This window comes from Orcinus orca, chromosome 20 (assembly GCF_937001465.1).
Source record: "Orcinus orca chromosome 20, mOrcOrc1.1, whole genome shotgun sequence".
Taxonomy (NCBI): Eukaryota; Metazoa; Chordata; class Mammalia; order Artiodactyla; family Delphinidae; genus Orcinus; species Orcinus orca.
The window spans coordinates 54538677-54552032 of record NC_064578.1 but is presented as its reverse complement, the minus strand read 5'-3'; the positions used below and the strand labels follow the sequence as shown (position 1 = coordinate 54552032).

Here is a 13356-nt window from a genome sequence, read left to right as displayed (position 1 = left end):
TAAATAAATAAATTTTTTGAATTTCACAAAATGTTTCTTTTTAAAATGTTTCAGGCTTATTCGAGGCCTGCCTGCTTTCTCCTCATTAAGTTATATATAGGAAATGTTCTTTGGTAACTAGTAAATAATTTGACTATTTTGATAAGGACTTGGAAAGATGTCAGTGATCTTCTCTATTAAGTTAAAACTTAGTTTAACCAGTTAGCTTAATAATAATACATTGCCTTCCCTTTTATGTGATCTGTGAAAATCGTGAGCTGTGAGGTGACATGAAGATGTTTCCCTCAGGTCCCTCTTTTTTTTTTTTTTTTTTTTTTTTTGTGGTACGTGCGCCTCTCACTGTTGAGGCCTCTCCCGTTGCAGAGCACAGGCTCCGGATGCACAGGCTCAGTGGCCATGGCTCACGGGCCCAGCCGCTCCACGGCATGTGGGATCTTCCCGGACCGGGGCACGAACCCGCGTTCCCTACATCGGCAGGCGGACTCTCAACCACTGCGCCACCAGGGAAGCCCCCTCAGGTCCTTCTTAATTGTCACTGCAGTTGATGAAGGATGGGCTGGATTGACTTGGAATCTTCCAACAGAGCCCCTGTGTTCATGATGAAGAAGTTTGCTCAGAGCTTATTTCTAAGTTGACCCCTTGCTATGTTTTCCACAGCTATGTTTTTGCAATTCTGTATTTTTGAAGTATTTTACTCTGATTTTTCTGGAAAAGAAGAATTAAATTCTTGGTATCAGTGTGATCAGACCTTGAAAGAAGTTTCCTTTGCTCAGGAACATGAAAGATGGTCCCAGTGTTTTAAACGAGACAGGCGTTAGCAGAAATAGTCTGATAATCCCAGCATCCCTGGCGTATCTGATTCTGATGTTTCCTCTGCCTCTTCCAACTGTAATTGCTGCCTTTGATGTGCCTTGTAATTTTTCTCGTGATAGACATGATGCACTGGGTAAAAGCAGTTGCTGTAAATAGGCCTTTAGTAATGTGATGGTGGGGTGTGCGGGGACGGGAAGCATTCAGAGTTCAATGAGTGGGTCTCAGTCTTTTAGTGAGCCTATAACTCTGCACTGTGAACTGCATATATAATTCTCATTCTCCCTTTTGTGGGACAGGATGACTAGTATGGTCTGCAGTTGGGTGTTTCCCTCCCAGCAAGTCAGTTAGGTTCAAAACCTCAGTAGGTAAGGCTATGGTTAAATAGTCTTACCTGTGGGCAGGCCTTTTTAAAAAGAACAGTATGCTCAGGTGTATTTCAAAATAGTTCCTTTTTCTCTGTCCCCGCTGGAAGCTCCAGAGTCTTTTTCTCCAGTATTTACTATGAGAACTTGGTTGAGCTCCTGCAGGTGAAACAGTTGCATGGAGAGACCCACCTATGACTGGGTCCCTTGGAGTTTTTACTTCTTGGACTTGTCTGCTCGGAACCTCCAGCAATTTGTTAATTACAGTTCAGGGTTTTTTTCTTGTTTTACTCTGGGACCAGGTTCTGGTGGAGTTTCAACTCATGAGTTTCCACTGCGGTAAGTTGTGATTGTTTTTGTCTGCCTCTCTGTCTCTCCAATTATCGGTTCAACTGAAAATTGTTGTTGGCTCTGTGACCTTACTTTTCTTAAAGTTGTTGATTTTTTGGTTCGTTCAGCCTTGTGGTTAGAACATAGTTGCAACTTCCAGTCTCCTTTCAAGCAGATTCAAGACACATGGGAAAATTTTAATTTTTTTATATATCTAGGACGTTTAATAGATTGCTTTGTATTTTGTCTTTAGTATGGAATATTTAGTATTTCAAGAGGTAAAAATAGGGGCTTCCCTGGTGGCACAGTGATTGAGAGTCCGTCTGCCGATGCAGGGGACACGGGTTCGTGCCCTGGTCCGGGAAGATCCCACATGCCGCGGAGCCTGCGCGTCTGAAGTCTGTGCTCAGCAACAGGAGAGGCCACAGTGGTGAGAGGCCCGCGTACCTCAAAAAAAAAAAAAAAAAAGGTAAAGATGATAATGTGGTTTATCCTTGTTATAAAGGACTGAGGTTTCTCCATTAAAAACTTATATGTGCTTTCATATAAATTTTTCAGCCTATGTGAATTATATGTTGTATTTAAAATATTTTAAATAATATTTCATTTTACCAGACTTAAGGTTTTATTCATTAAGTATTTTCATGGACCTATTCTGAGCAGAAACTGTTACTAGTGCTGGTTAAAATACAGTTTGAAGACAAATTGGCATGTCTTCATGGAGTTGCCAGGGAGTTTTTTATTTAAATAATATTTTTTTATTTGTAAAATTTCCATTTTGTCCTTCTTATAAAATTTTGTATTTCTTTAAAATTTCTACCTTTTTAATTTTTTTCACGTATGTTTCTTTGCCACATAGAGCATGGTTTTATAATAGCTGCTTTTAAAATCTTTATCTGATAACTTTATCATCTGAGTCATCCCAGAATCACTGTCTCTCAGTTGCCTTTTCCCTTGAGAATGACTCCTATATTCCTCAGTTTTGGTATGTTAACTGTTGTTTTATTATTTCATGGATGTTGTGAGTTGTGTAGACTCTGGGCTTTGCTATAATCCTCTGAAGAATGTTGATGGTTTGTTTCTGTAGGAGATCGAGTTTATTTTGTTCAGACTGCCAGTTGTGTTTAACCTTTTGTTGCAGTGGCTCAAGTCTCAGTTGTTTTCTCAAAACCTTGGTCATGCTGATTTGGCCTGTCTCCTTTGAACCTGTTAAATTCAGGGATTAGGCTGAGGTTAGGCTGAGATTTTGCAAGTGGTTAAATGTCAGCTGAGTGCTCAAAATTGTTGCTATGCTGATTTGGGTTTGTGCAAAGCACGTGTGGTTCACATGTTAGGCTGGGAGTATTATGGGCTTCTGCACAGAAATGCTGGTGCCTCTTTTCAAGCTTCCTCTCCTCTAGGATTTTCTTCCCATATTCTGGTCTAACCAACTGACTTTGTTCCATCCTTCCCTGGCCAGAAATATCCAAATTTTCTGTCAGAGCTTTAGCCGCATGTGCTACGTGCCACTGTGCAAGTGGTGTCTACCCTTGGTGCAAAACCGTGCGGCTGGGCTGCTTCTCCAACTATTGGCTCATTCCCATCACCTCTCTGCTCTTGTTTACCTTCCAGAGTCCTCATAGTGTTTGTTTTCTTTTGTAATGTATCCAAATTTACTATTGTAATTAGTGAGGGGGATGGGTGCTAGGGGCTTTGATCTCATAGGCAGTATTTTATTAAATACATATTTCCCTTAACAGTGAGACATTAAAGGAGTTGCCACCCGCATTTTGAAAAGTAGTATGTTTGTAGCATTTCTGAAGGTGTCTGATGAGTCCCTGAACGGTATAGGCTTCTGAACCAGTGTTGGATTCAGCACTAAACTGAACCCACATGGTAATTAATTGGCACCAATTAGGTAAGCGTGCTTTATGGCTGCCCAGCTGCTTGGCAAGAAAATAAGATTGGGAAATCAACTTTCATCTTTGCTATTTAAAATCAGCCATATCCATTATTTTTGAATTTGAGCATCTGCCCTCTCTTCTGAAAATTGAACGAACACATCTGTCTTAGTTAGCTGGTAGATTTAAACAACAAAAAGGTTTCTGATAAACATTTAAAAACAAATCCTATTGCTGCTACAGCTCTATCAGGTACTCACATGCAACTCACTTTTTTTTTTTTTTTTTTTTCCCGGTACGCGGGCCTCTCACTGCTGTGGCCTCTCCCGTTGCGGAGCACAGGCTCCGGACGCGCAGGCGCAGCGGCCATGGCTCACGGGCCCAGCCGCTCCGCGGCATGTGGGATCTTCCCGGACCGGGGCACGAACCCGTGTCCCCTGCATCGGCAGGCGGACTCTCAACCACTGCGCCACCAGGGAAGCCCGCAACTCACTTTTAAACTGGAAAATAATTTCACTCAAATTATACACACTTTTATGCTTTAGTAGCTTGTTGCTAAGAGGGGACGAAAGATAATAGTTATCTATTAGTTGAGTGCTTAATCTTTATGTGGTAACTGCCACGGTCAAATCCAAATTAATGATTAGATTTCCAAAGAAAATGTTTTTATTTTCTTGCTGGTGGCAGTCAGTCTGGCATCCTATATATGAACCCTGTTGTTAAACATTTTGAACCAGGAAAATATTTTAAAACACACAGCAGTAGAACTTACTATTGATTGAATTATTCATATATATTCCCAAGATGAAGATGGGGAGAAAATCATGGCATCAATAAATACAGGATACAGTTCTATTTTAGTCATCCTCTGAAGATCATCCTGCAAGTCTGTAACAATTCTCTTATTAATTCTCTCTTTATTTGTATGTTATATCCCTTGTGTTAGGTAAGTGGATGTGTAATTGATTTTAATTTAATGTTATAACACCACATTGACTTCTTTATTTTTCTAATTCTGAGAACTTTATCTTTGTTATAGTTTCTTGAAGCTCATGGTCTGAAATTGAATACATTGTGTATAAAAGTTTTTATAATTGTTAGAATCAAAATGGCGTTTGCCATTTTATTACCTAGAATATAATGATGAAATAGCGAAATTGTTTTTCCTATGAAAATGACACTATTTTCATAAAAGAAACTTCAAAAATAGATTTAATAGTTACATATAAAAGCAAATTGAGAGTAAAATGTTTCTAACTTTTGACCTTTTGACGAATTCTTTTCTTCCAAAAATATCGCTGTTGATTATTTCATAAAGAAATTAAATAGTATTAAGAGGAAAGTATTTTCATGTAGAAAAATAACTAGGTCTCTAGGCTCCTGTATGAGGTTGCTAGGGCTGCTGCAACAAAGTTCCACAAACTGAGTCTCTCAAACAACAGAAATGTATTGCATTACAGTTGAGGAGACGGGAAATCGGAGATGAGGGTGTCAGCCTGGTTGGTCGCTTCTGAGGTCTGCGAGGGACACTCTGTTACTTGCCTCTCTCCTAGCTTCTGGTGGTTTCCTGACGGTCACTGTCATTCCTTGGCATAGTTGTTTTTCTGCCTAAGAAGATCTTCATCTTCACATGGCATTTTCTCTGTGTGTGTCTCTGTGTCCAAATTTCCTTTTCTTACAAGGATACCAGTCATATTGGATTAGCATACTCACTAATGACCTCATTTAAACTTGATCATCTCTGTGAAGACCTGTCTCCAATAAGGTCACATTCTGAGGTACTAGGAGTTTGGACTCCAGCATATCTTTTCTGAGGAGAAACAGTTCAACCCATAATAGCGTCCAGAATCAGGAAGTGATTGGAGCTGGAGATTTATTTATTAACCATTCCCTTGCTTTGGCATGTTTATGTAATTTCCAAGGATATAACAACCCACTTCTGTTTCTTCCTTTCTATTCAATTCCTGCCTGTTTTAGGGAGAAGAAATACACTGATGAAAATTTAATAAAGCAAATTATTTAATTCTGTAAGGGCTTATTTCAGTATAACAATAACTCACTCATTTTCTCTTTCATTCACATAAATATTTTTGAGTACTCTGGGAAAACAGACTTTCATTTTATTAGGAAGAATTCAGAGGGTTCTGCCCTCTTGTGGGTTGAGTGTCTCTGGACTTGTGCAAATTAAGAAGTTGTCTAAGCATTAAAAAAAAAAAGCAAGCTGGAATTTTCTAATTGTTGCACTTCTCCAAAAAAATGTCCCTTTCATTATTGTGATTAAATAAATAAATGGGACAGGTGATAAGGACAAACTGTGCCCACTGGCCCTTCAGGTGACCTTTTCAGAATTCAGTTCCACCTGGTCTGTTCTGTAAACTCAGACCTTCTCAGAAATGTCTCCCCTCTAGGCCTCAAGGAGATGAGATGAGATGACAGACTAGACCAGAAATTCTTGGTCTGAGCAACAGTGACCCCTGAAAAGATTGGCCAAGTTGGGTGTGTGTCCGTGTGTGGCGGTTCTTGGAAAGAGTGTGCAGTTGTAATTAGAATTTTTTAAATGGGTCCCAGCCCTCCCAGGATGAAAAACAAAAGTGTTAGGATGGAGGCCGGAAGCTACGCTCCGAGTCAGAGAGCCCATAGTCAGTCACCCTTCTCTGCATTAAGTGTAAACCTAAAGGGAGTTTATGTCGGTCCTGGCACTCAGACCTCCAATGGCCTCCATTTGTCTTCAGGACAAAATCCCGACTCCTCCCTGCGGCTGCTCAGCCCTGTGTCATCAGGGCCCTGCCAGTATCCCCAGCCTCATCCTGGGAGCTTTTCTCATGGTTCACTGTGCCCCAGTCATACTCACCTGTTCTCTGTTTCCAAACACCAACACCTTTTCTGTGTCAGATCTTAGTTCCTGTTCTTACCTTTGGCCTTGAAGTCACCATGGCTCAGGCCCCTTGTGCTCCTTCAGGTCTAGGCTCAGGGAGGTCTCCCCATCCCCTGCTGACAATCTCCGTCAGGTTACCCAGGTTTTACTGCCTCTGTATCAATTGTCATCAACAGAAACGCCCTTCTCCATTGATTATTTTGAGTCTTTCCCGTTTTCCCTCCATTGAAGTGCACACAGCGTTCCTCTTTTTCCCAGGATGACTGCAGTACATCACTTTGAGAATGTGTTTAGATGCTAGGACTGTGGGTTGGGCTGAGTAATCCTCAGGGCAGACCAAGGGACTTGGACAAGTGATGATGATGGTTTGCATATTTGTTCTGGAAATTTGAACTTTTTAAAAAAAAATTATTTTCCATCATGGTTTATCATAGGATATTGAGTACAGTTCCCTGTGCTATACAGTAGGACCTTATTGTTTATCCATTCTATATATAAAAGCTTACCTCTGCTAACCCCAACCTCCCACTCCATCCCTCCGCTAATCCCCTCCACCTTGGCAACTGCAAGTCTGTTCTCTATGTCCATGAGTCTGCTTCTGTTTTTGTAGATAGGTTCATTTGTGTCATGTTTTAGATTCCACATATAAGTGATATCATATGGTATTTATCTTTGTCTTTCTGATTTACTTCACTTTGTATGATAATGTCTAGTTGCAACCATGTTGCTGCAGATGGCATTATTGTGTTCTTTTTTATGGCTGAGTAGTATTCCATTGTATATATGTACCACATCTTCTTTATCCATTCATCTGTCGGTGGACATTTAGGTTGTTTCCATGTCTTGGCTATAGTGAATAGTGCTGCTGTGAACATAGAGGTGCACGTATCTTTTTGAATTATAGTTTTGTCTGGATATATGCCCAGGGTTGGGATTGCTGGATCATATGGTAATTCTTTTTGGAAATTTCAACTTTAATTATCCGCTGTGGCTGCTTATTACTCAAAATAAGAACAAAACGATTTAGAGAACCCTAGTAAGCACTTTAGACTGGTACCCGCAGGCAGTGTGCTGAGGTGTCCTCACGTGTAGTCCGCTGTGTCATTGATCCACTATAGTTCTCAGGCCTTCCAGGCTCTAAACATCCAGGGACCAGTTGCCACCTTGACAAGAGGTTTTTGCCTTCCAGCAGTTCATCTGTTCAGAGTCGGGGATACCGATTTCACTGTGTTAAAGGCAGGCAGAAAGTCAGGAACGTAAGGGGGCGTGAAGGAGGCCCCTCGTAGTGAGCTAGGCTATCTTGCAGTTAGCTGTGCGTGGGGAGATCAGGACACAGTGAGACCTGGGGACCCTCTCTCTTGGAGACTTCCTCACTGAACTCAGTAGCCTTTGTAACTGGACTCCATATCATCCCCAGTTGCTGGCAAGTTTTCCCAGGAGGGCCAACTTCTTGATATTCATACAGAATACCTAGCGTCCTTTGGGTGGCAGCATTCCTACTGTGATGTCTGTGCCCAGAAGCCTCTGTGCCTTTTAGCCCTATTTGCTCAGCCGTGCCCTTAGGAGAGGTAGTAAAATGGGGGAAGTGGAGGGGTCTGCAGGAGGGATATGGCAGCAGGTGTGGTCAAACAGAAGAGCCCAGTGCATGCTGCGTGTTCCTGTTCTTTGTGGGATCAGTGGGTGTGCGGAATGTTGGGAAGGCATGTCTCAGTTCTGGCTGGAGCATCTGCAAGTGGGTTTATGGGTGGTTGTGGGCTGCATGGAATGGTTTGGGGTGCCCTGGTGTCAACTCAGGTTGCCTGGGACACGTGCTGAAACGGCTTTGCATGTACTAGTTTTAATTGGGTAAGTCATGATCACAGCTGAGGAGGAATGTAAGGCGTGGAAATAGGCAGAGGGAAATAAATATCGTGCAGTGATGGTAGAACCAAGGCCTGAGCTGAGCCCACAGGGAGCTGTGGGTGCAGGAGGATGGGTGCCTTAGTCCCGAGGTGCTGGATCTAGAGGGTGCCCCCCAGCATCCACTCCACACGCTGACTTTTGTTGGGATTTTTGGAGGGCAAGCGTCATCATCATGCAACCCATGGAGTAATATAGGGAAAGTCTCAGAAATCATTTTCTGGGTTACTTTTGGTATTTTTGAGTATTTTGGGTTGCAAGTGAAGAAACTTTTAGATGTACTTTGAAAGATACAAAAGAGAAGTTGGAGTGTTTCCTTGGAAGATGTATGTTCTCATTGAGGCATGTGCATCGTTGGAGACATCTTGCTTTTATTATTAGATTTGGAGATGACATTGTTTGGGCTAGGGGCACTGTGAATTAAAGTATTAGTGTCCTGGGACTTCCCTGGTTCCAAGGCACAGTGGTTCAGAATCCGCCTGCCAATGCAGGGGACACGGGTCGAGCCCTGGTCCAGGAAGATCCCACGTGCTGCAGAGCAACTAAGCCCGTGCGCCACAACTACTGCGCCTGAGTGCCACAACTACTGAAGCCCGCGCACCTAGAGCCCGTGCTCCACAACAAGAGAAGCCACCGCAATGAGAAGCCTGTGCATCGCAGTAAAGAGTAGCCCCCGGGGCTTCCCTGGTGGCGCAGTGGTTGAGAATCTGCCTGCCGATGCAGGGGGACACAGGTTCGTGCCCCGGTCCAGGAAGATCCCACCTGCCGCGGAGCGGCTGGGCCCGTGAGCCATGGCCGCTGAGCCTGCGCGTCCGGAGCCTGTGCTCCGCAACGGGAAAGGCCACAACAGTGAGAGGCCCGTCTACCACAAAAAACAAACAAACAAAAAACCCCGCTCTCTGCAACTAGAGAAAGCCTGCGGGCAGCAACGAAGACCCAACACAGCCAAAAATAAATTAATTAATTTAAAAAAATAATGCTTTATATTAAAATATAGTGTCTTGGGTCTAGAGGGTCCTTAGGTGTCTTCATATATATTATTCCAGCATGAATGCACGAGTTATTAGAGGTTGGAATGTTTTCTGGTATTTTATAGCAGGATAGGAGGGGGATATTATCAGGTACATGGAGAGTGTGTTGGACCTCATGAGAATTTTAAGTTTGAGTCCAGAAGGGAAATTATGAGTACTAAGCTTCAAATGGCAGAAGGTTTTCATTAGGGAGGTCTTGTTATGTATGGGTCTATGGGCACAACTTAACAGGAGACAAAGTCCTGTGATGTAGGGAAAGATTTTTCCAAGAATCAGAGGGCAGGAACACCACCGTGATGTGCAGTCCAGAGGCTCATCCTTGGGAAGCTGTATGAGACTTTCTTGTTGCCAGGCCAGTGCTGGTTACTCTATTATCCTCTCCCTTTCTGTCCCAAAACATGCAGACACACACGCACGCACACACAATACAGAGAACAGGGAACCCTTGTGCACTGATGGTGGGAATGTAAATGGTACGACTATCATGGAAAACAATGTGGAGGTTCCTCAGTAAATTAAAAAAAGAACAGGCACACAATCTATCAGAGACTGTTCCGGCTCGATAGCTAATGAAACAAAACTGCTATTCTGAGGGAAATACCTGCACTCCTGTGGGCAGTACTGCATCATTCGCCACAGCCAGGGTGTGGAAAGAACCGAAATGTCTGTTGACGAAAGAATGGATAAGGAAAGTGTGTGTGTGTGTGTGTATACGCACAAATGTTATTCAGCCATAAAAATGAAGGATTTTGCCATTTATTACAAAATAAATGAACCTAGAGAACATGCTAGGTGAAATAGGCCTCACAGAGAAAGATATTCTTTGTGGAAACTAGAATTGTCAAGCTCATAGAAACAGAATAGCAAGGTGGTTTTGTTACCAGGAGCTGGGTGGTGGGGAAAATGGGGAGATGTTGGTCGTAGGGTACAAACTTGTAGGTATAAAATGAATAAGTTCTGGGGATCTAATATACATCACGCTGACTATAGTTATCCATACTGTGTTTCTATATACTTGAAATTTGCTGAGGGAGTATCACTTAAGTGTTCTCACTACGCAGACACAAAACGGTAATTGTGAGTTGATGGAAGTGTGAATTACTTGATTGTGATAATTATTTCACAGTGTATACATCTGTCAAATAATCACATTGTACACCTTATATGTGCACCATTTTTATTCGTCAGTTACACCTCTATTAAGCTGGAAAAGGAAAAGAAGGTGTGTTGGGCTTTCCTCTGAGTGGTGCTTAACCCAGGCTTCCCATTAGATCAGTGAGGCATTTTGCATATACATGTTTTGTGCCCCCGACCAAAGATTCCCCTTTAAATAGCTGCGGTGAGGCCCAGCCTCAGTAATATTTAACGTCCAGATGACTCTAATCTGGATCCCTCACTGAGCATCGTGACTCTGGGTCCCCCCGTTCCTGAGGGCTGAGATCTGGGCTGAGGGTGAGGGCTCTGCTCTGCGTGGGGATGGATCAGGGCTGGTCTGTGACCTGCAGGGGATCGTCGGGTCCCGCTGAGGTGCCCGCTGCTGCTGGGTACGTGAGGGCCTCGAGACCAGGAGGGGAGCCTGATCTGAAGAAAGGGTGGGGAAACTCCTGTGTAGGTCTCTGTGTGGGAGTTACTGTCCTGAGCCCCTCCTGGGACAGTGGGCAGCAGAGGACCGTCTGTTCCACATGCTGAGGGCTTCCCTGTGTGTGTGGTGGTGACTCAGGAAGGGGGTGTGTTGATTCCAAGCATTAAACAGCCTGTTTTCAACTTTCAAGGTCAACCTCTAAAGACTCAACGTTGTCTGAGGAAGAAGCCCGGAAGAGGAGGGAGAGGAAAGAAAAGGAGTCAGAAATGGCTCTTTCTCAGGTAAAGTCATATTCTCAGTTGTTTCTTCTGTCTGTCCTTCCTGAAATGCCCTTCTTTGGACTCGCTAATCTCTGACTCTGAAGTATCCTGCCTGACACCTGTACGTTCATACTCACCCGGGTCTTTCCCTCAGGGCCTGTCATCTCCACTTAGATCCTATCTCCCCATGACTCAGTGACCTGGAACTTGTGAGGAGTCCCCACTGGGCAGGGATTCACATCCATGGATTGGAGACGTGGTGTCAGTGCTACTGGGCAGCAAGGATTTCTTAGGGCGCCATCAGGATGCACTGTCTGCTCTCTGTAAACCGGGATAAAGAAGCTGCACATGGAAGTGATGGGATTAATATGCACAATACCTGGTAAGTGCTAGAAAAGAGACCAGTAAGTAGAAATTTGCTCTGACTTTTTCTAATGCAGTTGAATTTAAATGAGTGAGTCACTGACTTCAAAATCTTCATGATTGAGAATGGAATGGAAAGTTCAGGAACATCAGTGATAGAGGGTGTTTTATTCCATCACTGATTTTAGAAATTCTTTAAATCACTTGCATCACCTCCGTTCTTTAGAGGTTTTCTTTTCACTGTGTTGATTGCCTCCTCTGACACAAAGAAGTTTCTGCGTTTGATACAGGTAAGGTTCCAGTTTCATTCTTTTGCTGGTAGATACCTGGTTTCCTAGCACCATTTGTTAGACTGTCCTTTCCCCTTATTGTAGTCTTGGTACCCTTGTCAATACATTTTAAGGGACTTCCCTGGTGGCACAGTGGTTAAGAATCCACCTGCCAATACAGGGGACACAGGTTCGAGCCCTGGTCCAGGAAGATCCCACATGCTGCGGAGCAACTAAGCCTGTGCGCCACAATTAATGGGCCTGCACTCTAGAGCCTGCGAGCCACAGTTGCTGAGCCTGTGTGCCACAATTACTGAGCCTGTGTGCCTAGAGCCCGTGCTCCGCAACAAGAGAAGCCACCACAATGAGAAGCCCGTGCACCGCAACGAAGAGTAGCCCCTGCTTCCCACACCTAGAGAAAGCCCGTGTGCAACAAAGACCCAACACAGCCAAAAATAAATAAATTATATATATATATATATATTTAAATACACTTTACATATATTCCAAGAATTATTTCTGAGTTAATCTGTTCCATTGGTTTTAAGTATCTGTGTTTATGCCAATACCACACCATCTTTTTTTTTTTTTTTGGTCAAGCCTCGCTGCTTGTAGGATCTTAGTTCCCCGACCAGGGATGGAACCCAGGCCCTCCGCAGTGAGAGTGAGTCCTAACCACTGAACCGCCAGATGAGTCCCAATACCACACCATTCTTGATTACTTTGTTTGTACTATGTTTTGAAATCTAAAGAAGGGTGGCCTCCATCTTCTTTTTCAAGAATATTTTGGCTATTTGGGGGTCCCTTGAGATTCCCTATCAGTTTTACCATGTTTTCTTCTATCTCTGCAAAAATTGCCATTGGAATTTTGATAGGGATTCCACTGAATCTATAAAACATTTAGGATTTTCTGGGTATTTTAAGTCTTCCAGTCCATGAGTATAGGATGTCTTTCTATTTATTTGTATCATCTTAGATTTCTTTTAGCAACATTTAGTAGTTTTCAGTGTGCAAGTCTTTTACCTCCTTGGCTAATCTGTTCCTAAGTATTTAATTCTTTTTGATGCTATAGAAATAGGATTGTTTTCTAATTTTCATTTGACTTTGTGCATTGTGTATAGAAGTACAACTGATTTTTGCATGTTGTCATATCCTGCAACTTTTCTAAAATTGTTTTTTGATGTAGCAGTTTTCTTGTGGAATCTTTACAGTTTTACAGTTTTATAAACCATCATCTACTAAAAAAGATAATTTTACTTTTTTGATTTTTTTTTCTTTTTTTTTTTGGTCTAATTACTCTGGCTAAGGCTTTCAGTACTTTTTTGGACAGTAGCGCAGAGAGTGCATCCTTGACTCCTTCCTGATCTGAGAGGGAAAGCTTTCACTCTTTCACCATTGAGCATGTGTTGATCACTGTGTTCTTTTCATATATGGCATTTCTTATGTTGAGATAGTTTACTATTCCTAGTTTGTTGAGGTTTTTATCCTGAAAGGTTGTTGAATTTTGTCAAATGCTTTTTTCTGCAGTTGAGATGATCATGGGTTGATTTATTCTGTTAATGTGGTGCACTGCATTAATTGATTTCTGTATGTTGAATCATCCTTGCCTTATAAATTCCACTTGGTCATGATGTAAAATTGTTTTAATTTGCTGTGAATTTGGTTTGCTAGTATTTTGTTAATGATATTCTT

General features: G+C 42.6%; 2 protein-coding genes across 6 annotated transcripts in view; both read left to right on the top strand.

The window, feature by feature from the left end:
- Nucleotides 1–13356, top strand: part of LOC101281293 (zinc finger protein 665) — a 369078-nt gene that overhangs the window by 3204 nt on the left and 352518 nt on the right. The window contains 1 exon segment of the mRNA XM_049703373.1: nt 10963–11053. Coding sequence (XP_049559330.1) covers nt 11039–11053 — 15 coding nt within the window. The 5' untranslated portion in view covers nt 10963–11038.
- The window catches only part of LOC105747734 (zinc finger protein 677-like), a 136416-nt gene that overhangs the window by 62762 nt on the left and 60298 nt on the right, over nt 1–13356 (top strand). The window lies entirely within an intron of this gene.